The sequence below is a fragment of the Onthophagus taurus genome, unplaced genomic scaffold (assembly GCF_036711975.1).
Source record: "Onthophagus taurus isolate NC unplaced genomic scaffold, IU_Otau_3.0 ScKx7SY_15, whole genome shotgun sequence".
NCBI lineage: Eukaryota > Metazoa > Arthropoda > Insecta > Coleoptera > Scarabaeidae > Onthophagus > Onthophagus taurus.
In genome coordinates this window covers 283,581-294,246 of record NW_027248940.1, presented here as the reverse complement: position 1 = coordinate 294,246, position 10,666 = coordinate 283,581, and the positions used below count along the sequence as shown (strand labels likewise).

At 31.8% G+C, this 10,666-nt stretch overlaps 1 protein-coding gene across 1 annotated transcript; it reads left to right on the top strand.

Moving 5' to 3' along the window:
• The first annotated feature begins 1,016 nt into the window (after nt 1-1,016).
• On the top strand, nt 1,017-2,765 carry LOC111420143 (DNA-binding protein Ets97D). The gene is made up of 4 exons (XM_023053060.2): nt 1,017-1,203; nt 1,258-1,403; nt 1,455-1,675; nt 1,729-2,765. Exons 1-4 carry the CDS (start codon nt 1,115-1,117, stop codon nt 2,710-2,712), a joined length of 1,440 nt encoding a protein of 479 aa, XP_022908828.1. The 5' UTR covers nt 1,017-1,114; the 3' UTR covers nt 2,713-2,765.
• Nucleotides 2,766-10,666: the final 7,901 nt, after the last annotated feature.

Genomic DNA, 10,666 nt, shown 5'->3' with positions numbered 1-10,666 from the left:
TGATGCACGAAAATCAAAAAATCCGGATATTTATCAATACTCCATCAATATTTACCGTCACTAAATTTTTTTACCTCACACTGTCAATATTATTGTCAATATGCTAAGGTGTTGTCAATATTGATCGTGTAAGGGCCGCTTTAGAAAAGCATAGTTAACAAATGAAAAATATTGATGGCGCTTCTAAAATGCAATAAAAAATCGTTCAAAATACTTTCCCCCTTTATACGATGAAAGTTTTATGAAACTTTTTTGATAAAATTGATGTTTTCTGAGTTATTATTAGGTAGTCTCAATTTCAATGCCTTACTCAGTATATGAAATATAGTCTATTAAAAAAACTTCTTAAAAAGATTCAACGTAGTTGGTGTCCTCTTATAAAACAAGTTCATACACCTACTTAAAAAATTTGGCGTCTACAAATCGGTACCTACCGACGAATAGTCTCAACAATTCGGTATTATTCTTGAAGGACACGTTATCGATTTTTCTCTATGCAAGAAATACTAAAATATATGCAACTTATTTTACGTTTTTCGTAGTAATACGTTAGGGCGCGTATAGTAAAATTTAAATTTTTATGAATGGCGACACATAAGTCACCCTGCCATTTAGGCATCACGACCACGAACTAAATTCTTTGGATAACTATGTATATCTATAAACAAGGGTTATAGCTAAGTTAAACCTGGTTGTGGTTAATGTCTTTTTGGTTCATTATAAACAATTTATTTCTCAAATACTTTTCTCCTTCACCTTTATTTTATGAGTTATGATCGAGTTTAATTACAAAAACCATCCATTTTGACATTTTGGACATTTTCACATTCTAACGTTTTGACGTTTTAAACTGCTTCAGATTTAGGTTGGTACCGTTTACTATGAAAATGATGAAATAATTCCTTATTTTTTTACAAATTAATAAATATTAATAATTTATTACTTTAAATCAAACTTTAAGTAATAAAATATAATTTTATTTTGATTTTTAAATCAAACGAATTTCATAATAACCTGAAGTTAGCATCATTTTTTCGTTGTATCAAACGTCAAAAATAAATTAAACAATTTTTATTTTTTTTAAATATTTATTTTAATTTTCCTCTCGATTTCGATGGAAAATGTTAAACAACCTCTGTTTATAATGAGCGTTAATCGTAAGGGTCAAAATATATTTACGGATCAAGCGGATCCCACAAAAAGGTGGATTGTTGATATAACCTCACTTTTTTTTTGTAATTATTTCTTTAATTGCAGCTATATTTTTGACGATGACGGTAATTTAACCAGTGAAAGAGTTGAGGGGATTAAAAATGAATCTTCTAGTAATAATTATCAAGATGAGGATGATAGCATAATTCTTGAAAATAGCATGGAAGGGTTAAACGAGCCCACTCAACTTGGTAGGATTTAAAATAATTTTTGATTTATCCATAATGAATTGTTTTTTTTAGAGATGATGGATAGTTTGGATGAAGTGAGTGGTTTCGAAGATAGTTTAATGCGAGAATTAGATTCAGGGTTATTAAATATCGAGAATAACGATCATGAGAATAACATAATCGTTTTACACATGGATATTCGAGATCCTTTGAATAAATTGAAGCGGTTGTTGGAGCAAAAAGTTGGAAAGCGGTTAATTGGGTTTGTGTTTTGCTTGCAAGGAACCCAATTGGTGAAAAATTTCTTTTTAAAAAATTAAGTTTTACTACTTTTGATAATTTTTAGTTAGAGGGGCACAAAAATTTGGTCGATCAATGCGTGCAAGGTGAAGGAACGGTCCAAATTAACGTCCAATTACAACCACATTTAAATCGTATCAATATAATCGACGTTTTAAAGCCTGCAGACGATTATATCGACATCGAAGAAGATGAAGAAGATTCCAAAGACGTTTGTAAATCAGAAATTAAGCAAAATATTAAAAAAGAAGACACAAAAAAGAACGTGGTTCAATGGCAAGTTGATGTTGCGTTTAAAAAGGAGCAAGAACGTTTAAAAATTCCTTCCGACCCACAACAATGGACCATGTTACACGTTCGGCATTGGGTGCAATGGGCTGTGAGGCAATTTAACCTCCCAAATTTAAAACTTTCCGATTGGTCGTTAAACGGGGTCCAATTGTATAAATTAACGCTCCAAGATTTTCAAAAAATGGTTCCAAACGATCCCGGGGATGTTTTTTGGACCCATTTAGAGCTGTTGCGCAAAATGAAAGTGGTCGCTATCATCAAAGAAACCCCCGAGGATGTTAAAAAACAACCTAAATTAATGAAACAAAGTAAAATTAATCGAATTATTCCGAATTACTCCTCGAGTCTCCCTCATTTTGAGGTTATTGGTGGGGGGAATTCGGGGAATCGTAGTGGAAATAACGGACAAGTACAGTTATGGCAGTTTTTGTTGGAGTTATTAACGAGTCGGGAGTATAAAGGGATTATTCATTGGATTGGGAATGAGGGGGAGTTTAAGTTGAGTAAGCCGGAGACTGTGGCGCATTTGTGGGGAGGGCGCAAAAATAAGCCTACAATGAATTATGAGAAGTTGTCAAGGGCGTTGAGGTACTATTATGATGGGGATATGATTTCGAAAGTGCATGGGAAACGGTTTGTTTATAAATTCGTTTGTGATTTGAAACAATTGTTGGGTTATAGTGCGGTTGAGTTGGCGAATTTGGTGAATTTTGGGAATGCGCGTGGACAAGTTTATTGAGATACTTTGTTGATAAAGATTGTTTATAATTAAAAAATTAAGTTATGGATTAATCGTTTTTTCTTTCCACCAAGTAAAGTCTTCCAAACGTTTCGGTACATTTAAGTTATAACTCAAATCTACACAAATAAAAATGAATTAACCCATTAGTGCATAGTGTCTCTTAAAAGGGACGTCAAAATTGAATTTTATAATTTAATTCATTAATAATTGGCGCCACCTATTATGCATTTGTTGCACTCTACTTGCGCGCCACATTTATTACTGTTTTAACATTTATCATCATTAATCTAGGGAAACTTTGCCAGGTCTTTATTCTCAAAAAATACTGAAATTCTCGCTTATGGAGAAGTCGAACAGTTATAAAATTAACAATTTTTGTTATATTAGGGTTTGACTATCGCGACATCTGTATGTAAAAGTAAGAATAAGTGGTGTGAAGTTGGTTACGTATAATAACCGGATGTTGTATAAGATCTAAGATGTCTGAGAATGACGACGGAGGGTTTTTATAAATATATTGTGGAGTTAAATTAAAACCTACTGCGTTTTACTACTAGCAAAGTTCAATATGTTACAACAGATATTACATTATTCAGTTCTGAAAATCCTAATTTAGCACATAATACCTCCTGATGGATAATGCAATTGAATTTTTCCAACTATATTTGGTGCCCCATCTGTTGTGACTAGGGTTGCCACCTGGCCGGTTTTCCACCGGCTTAGCCGGTTTTCTGTTACTCAGGCCGGGTGCCGGTCAACATGTTAAAAAGGCCGGTTCTTATCATATTAACAGATACGTTCGATATCACAGATGGGAAAACTTAAAAATGCTCAAATAACAGGCCATCTATTTTTGGGTTACCCACTTAGCGGTATTAATTTTAATTTCAATACTTTACTACAAGATGGCAGCTTGTTTTGGTACGTAAAAATTGTGTCCTATTTTTCTGGGGAATCCCAGTGGGGATTCACTTACACAGTTTGATGTACGTGTTTCGTGTTAGCTTAACAATTAGTTAATCTATTATATTTGCGGTTGCGTGCGATACGTAATAGTACCTCTGGTATAAAAAGTTTTTGAAGTCCGTAAAAATGAGTGATGATAGTAAAGATAAAGACGACATTCCAAACACACCACCTAAAAAGAAAATTAGGTTACGAAACTGCCAATTCAATAAAGATTGGCTCAACGACCCCAACTTCAAAAAGTGGTTGGCAAGTGATAACAATAGTAACATGGCGAAATGTACCCTGTGTAAAATAACGTTTAGTGTAAAGTATGACGGAATTAAAGCCGTAAAGTCTCATGGTGCTACAACAAAACATTTAAATTTAGAAAAAAGCAGTATGATGAGCAGTATTACAAAATTTTTGCCTCTAAAGAATTAAAAGATTCGGATTCCGTAGCTATAGCCGAATTATCGAAAACTTATCATACTGTTAAACATGGCCTTAGTTATCTATCATCTGATTGTGGTAAATAAAATTTAATTTGCTGAAATAATGCTGAAATAATGTCTTTTTTTGTGTGTAATGTATATTTTATTACTTAGGTTATTTCACTTTAGATAACAAACTTGACGGACATATTTACCGAGATTCAGCAATAGCTACTAAAATACATTTAGGGCGAACAAAACTGGAAGCAATTACGCGCAATGTTTTAGCGCCTTATTCGTTGGAAGTTATAATTCGGAAGTTAAAAGAAGAAAATCTTCCATTTTCAATAGCTACGGAAATTTTTTCCTTTGGCGATACGTTTTTTTGACCCCAACGAAGGCGTTCGAGACTGCTTACTTGATTTTTATGAAGAAGCAGACGAAACTTCTGATCAATAAAAAATACAATATTAAATGCACTGCAAAAACTGCAACTTGATATTGCTCATGTAACCGCATTTGGAGCATATAATGCGTCCGTGAATTACGGAAAACATTGTTCAGTATACCAAAAACTTACAGAAATAAAACCAAACATTCTCAAAGCTAATTGTAACTGTCACATAGTTCACAATGCAGCGAAACATTGTCTTAAATTATTGAGTTTCGATATGGAATGTTTGGTAATAAAGGTGTTCAATACTTTTAGTTGTAGCGCAAAAAATGTGGAAAATCTCAAAGAGTGCTCCCAATTTGTTCAAGAAGAATACCATCAAGTGTTGAGACATATACCAGTGCGATGGTTAAACCTTTATGCGGCTGTCGACCGTTTATTACTAAATTGGAACGCTATAAAAACTTATTTTTTGCAACAAGGAAATGAAAATTGTGACCGTGTTATATGGAAATTTATAGGAGATCAAGAAGATCAACTCTCAGAACACCCAACTTTTGCTGAATGTTATATTTGTTTTGTTCATCATATTCTGTTCACATTTCAATCGTCAATTAAAATGCTGGAAACATCTAATTTAGTTATTACGGATTTATACGATATTATGTCCGATTTAAGAAGCAAGTTAAAAAGGCGCAGGGAAGATTTATTTTTTGGATTCAAAACCAACCAAGCACTAGCGAAGCTTTCAGAAAACTTTCGATTACAATTTCAAACTGAAGTCGTTCAGGTCTACAATAGAGCACAAGAATATTTAGGAAAATGGTTCGATTTTGAAAACAATGTCTTTTTATTATTTAGATCATTCAATTTGAGAGGGCTCCTTCCAGAATTAAATGAAATAATTTTAATTGTATCGCGTATTGGTATTGAATTTCAAGACACCGATGGTGGTAATCTTTATGAAGAACTATGTTTCCTACAAAAAGTAGCTCCATCTTTTATGGATGAAGATATATCTGTCGCCGACAAGTGGTGTAAATTTTTCAAGAAAGTAGAATAACCAATTTTAAGAAGAATTATTTGTGTAATTTTATCTATACCCTGTAGCAATGCTTATGTAGAATGAGTATTCAGTATGATGAACCAACTGTGGAATGATGACAGAAATAGATTATCTGTTGAAATGGTAAAATCAGAACTGTGCATTCGTTCGAACATTCAGCTTTCTTGTTCGGAATTTTATTCATTAATAAGGGACAAAAAAGACCTTATTAAAGCAACAAAATCAAATTCGAAATACCATTTTAAATTTTAAATATACCGTATTTTCTCGAATCTTATCCGCACTCGAATCTAATCCGCACCCCGATTTTAAAAATGCATAATGGTAAAAAAATTTAGTTTGCGAATGTAATCCGCATCTTTCTCTGAGCAATTCGACAACACCAAAACGATGCGATGCTTGTTGTTAACCATAAATATATAATTTTTCCGTTGACTGACGCTGATTCACCTAAAGAAACCTTGTTTACGACGAGTTTTTATTGGACTAAACTTTAAATTTACCAAGCCAGAAAAAATTGGAAAATAAATATAATTTTAAAAATAAATAGTAATGCCTAGCACGAATTCAGTTCATATACCGCCCTCGTAGTAGCTCGAACTTGGTGTGTGTTTAATTATACATATAACAGCGTAATTATGGAAAAAAAGTAGCAAAAATCGAAGAAGTTCTTCTATACAGCGAAGTTTAAAGAGATGTTATTAAGTTAGCGTTAAAAGAAAGAAATCGAAAAGCTAGTACAATTTTTGCCGTTAATGAGAGTAACGTTGTGGCTGTTAGGGAAAGACAAGGCAGCTATTGTAGACTGAGGCATCGTGCAAAAAATTTACCGGGTCAAAGAAGAGACGATTTCATGAAATTGACGAGGCAGTTTTCTGGTTCTCTCAAGAAAAACGGAAGGAGAGACTAAAAAATTTGTAATACTAGCAAAGGTTGGACAAACTACAATTTCCCAAAAGGTCCTAATGATTTTAAAAAAAATTTCAATTGCCGACGAAATGGCAGTATAAATGGATATGCCTCCCAATTTCCTTAGAAACGAGTGGTTGCGAAAATTGTGCATAACATTAGTATGGTAGCAGTAACAAGTGATAGGGAAAAATTGCTGTCATTATTAATATTGAGAAAAAACCATTCTGAAATCCGAAAGACTTCCCGAATGACATCTTAGTTAGAACACAACAAAAAGGATGAATAATGGAAAAGCTGATGATGGAATGGTTAAGACAAGTATGGAGTCGTAGACCAGGAACACACATGGAAAACGATCCCTGAAAACAATATTATAACATCATTTAAGAAGTTTTGTATAACCAATGCTTTGGACAGATCCGAAGATGACGTAATATGGGCAGAAAATGATACATAAAAATGTAAATATCGTTCTAAAACCCTTAACAGTGTTATTGTTATAATGCGATTTTATTTTACTATTTTCCAAATCGCAACTATACGACTGCGAATCTAATCCGCACTCGATTGTAATCCGCATTTGATTTTTGAGCATATAAAATTTGTAAAAAGGGTGCGGATTAGATTCGAGAAAATACGGTATATATGTTTTATTGCATTTATTGGCATAAAATAAATATTATCTAGAAATATTAACATCCCATTGTAACTATTTTTTAAGTAGCGTAATTTTTTAATTTTGGTGGTCATAATTTGCATTTAAATTTAAAAAACAAAAATTCTGAGGCATGCAAAACGTTAAATGCCGGTTTTCCGTTGTCAAAAAGGTGGCAACCCTAGTTGTGACCGATACAATTTTAGAGATATGAATGCTTAATTCACTGAACGTTTCTATAACAAGCTTACATATTTCGTTTTCTGATGTACAGGGTGGTTCAAATTCGATGTCCGAATAGGCTAACTCGAAAACTATAAGAGTTAGAAAAAAAGTAGCTTACATGTCATGATCTCGTTTTTCGAGAAAATGCTAATGCCGAAAACCTCATAGCGCTATCGTCTTTTGTTTTTCCCCTAGAGGCCACAATTGGAAATATCGTAAAACCAGCAAGTGCAATTATCTTCGTTATTATTATAGGTGGAGTATTATAACTAAGACATTATATGGACACTTTTTTACAGAGAATTTCATGACGTAGTCAAAAAAATTTTTTCGGTTTTAGATTTTGAGATATCATCACAATTTTCGTTTTTTTAAATGGAAACAACCACTGATTATTTCTTATTGTTTTAGAATAAAGCCAAAAATAAACTTTTTTCTTAAATTTCCATCTAGTGTCATCGACGAAATTAAATTTACAGTTTCCTGTAAATTATGGTACTATAACTAAAAATTAAAAAAACAAATTTCTGATGTTTGAAACAAATAAATTTGTTGAACTATTTAATTTATATATGTTTTACACAAAAGTTGGAATAGATTGCATTATTTCGCATTTTTTATTAATATTTAATATTATTATTAAATGACTTAATAAATTATTGATAGATGGCGCTCATATATTTTTCTATTGAATTCAAATAAACATAGCAACATTTGTTTGTATTCAAAAAGTGTCACTTTAAAAATCCTGTTTTAAAGATAAATTACGAAAACTTTGACATGTTAGAATGTTACATATTACAAAATAAAAGTAGTGAATTGGCTGCAGAGTTGTATTTTAATAGATACCCGGAAAGAAGGCAGCCAAATGCGAAAATATTTAGTCGTTTAGAAAAAAATTGAAAAACATTCGGTTCTTTTAAAAAGCCTAGACCAAAATCGTATTATAAAGAAAATGAAGACGAAGAAATAAATGTTTTAGCGGCAGTTACAGCAAATTCGTCGATATCAAGCCGCGAAATGGAGAATGATCTTGGTATTTCCAGAAATCGCTGTCTTCGTGTTTTACATAAACACAAGTATAAGCCATACGTTCCTCGAATCATGCATCATTTACGAGATGGTGATACCCAAAGAAGGCTTGAATTTTGCCGTTGGTACGTAGATCGGGTTAATGAAAACCCAGTTTTCAGTAGAGCAATTATCTGGACCGATGAAGCACACATTAGCAGTGCGGGGATATTTAACAGAAATAACCAACATATATGGTCGAACGTTAATCCCCAAAATACCATTGAAAGGCGTACTCAAGGTCGCTTTGGTTTTAACGTATGGGTAGCATTGCTAAATAATGAAGTTTTGGCATATCAAATATACCAAGAAAATTTAAATGCGGAACGGTATTTAAACATATTAACAAACCACATTGAAAGATATGTTGATGGTTTACCTTTACGTGATGCGGAAAAACTATATTTTCAACATGATGGCGCTCCTGCGCATACTGCTAGGCGTATAACTGATTTTTTAAATATTAATTTTGAAGACCAGCGGAAACCATCGGTGGCCACCAAGATCACCGGATTTGACGCCACTGGATTTTTTTCTCTGGGGCTACATCAAAAACCAGTTATATTTAATGGATAATGGAAATATAAGAGAATTAAAGATAAATTTTGAGCATTGTCTCAATTCTATTCCAAATATAAGTATATTTAACGCAATAAACAGTGTTAGAAAGCGTTGTGAAATTTGCATCGAAAAAAGAGGAGGTCAATTTGAGCATTTTTTGTAGCATTGTTTTAATAATGTTTGGAAAATAAAATTATTAGTATTTGTTGTTAAATTACTATTTTTTTGCGTTAATAAAATATTTATAAATACTATTTGATCTAACAAAAACAAATAATATATTAAATAATGTCAATCTTATAGATGTGAAAATTTTTAAAAGTTATTCATAAAGTATTAAGAAATGTAGGTATGTAGTAAACCTACAATTTCTAAAATCAGCCACTTAATAATTTATCAAGTTGCTAATAAAATAGTGTGAAGCAATGCAAGTCATTAAATATTTCCGTATTAACAGTTGGTGTAATAAACATAATTATTTGTTTTTAAATACCAGAAGTTATCTTCTTATTTAATTGTTAACTTTTTAGATTTTACCTACCGCCCCGTAATTTACAGGAAACTGTAAATTTCATTTCGCCGATGATACTAGATGGAAATTTTATAAAAAATGTTTATTTTTGGCTTTATTCTAAAACAATAAGAAATAGACCGGTCGAACCCTATATTTTTGTAATCAGAAAAAAATAACGAATTTAATAAGCGAATAATCAGTGGTTGTTTCCATTTAAAAAAACGAAAATTGTGATAATATCTCAAAATCTAAAACCGAAAAAATTTTTTTGACTACGTCATCCAATTCTCTATAAAAAAGTGTCCATATAATGTCTTAGTTATAATACTCCACCTATAATAATAACGAAGATAATTGCACTTGCTGGTTTTACGATATTTCCAATTTTGGCCTCTAGGGGAAAAACAAAAGACGATAGCGCTATGAGGTTTTCGGCATTAGCAGTTTCTCGAAAAACGAGATCATGACATGTAAGCTACTTTTTGTCTAACTCTTATAGTTTCCGAGTTAGCCTATTCGGACATCGAATTTGAACCACCCTGTACAGGATGGTTCAAATTCGATGTCTGAATAGGCTGACATGTCATGATCTCGTTTTTCGAGAAACTGCTAATGCCGAAAACCTCATAGCGCTATCGTCTTTTGTTTTTCTGCTAGAGACCAAAATTGAAAATATCATAAAACCCGCAAATGTAATTATCTTGGTTATTATTATAGGTGGAGTATTATAACTAAGACATTATATGGACACTTTTTACAGAGAATTTGATGACGTAGTCAAAAAAATTTTGTCGGTTTTAGATTTTGAGATATTATCACAATTTTCGTTTTTTTAAATGGAAACAACCACTGATTATTCGCTTAATAAATTCGTTATTTTTTTCTGATTACAAAAATATAGGGTTTGACAGGTCTATTTGTTATTATTTTAGAATAAAACTAAAAATAAACTTTTCTTTTAGTGTCGTGGAAGAAATTAAATTTACAGTTTCCTGTAAATTACGGTTCTATAACTAAAAATTAAAAAAACATATTTCTGATATTTGAAACAAATATATTTGTTGAACTGTTTAATTTATATATGTTTTACATAAAAGTTGGAATAGATTGCATTATTTCACATTTTTTATTACGATTTAATATTATTTTTAAATTACTTAATAAATCATCGATA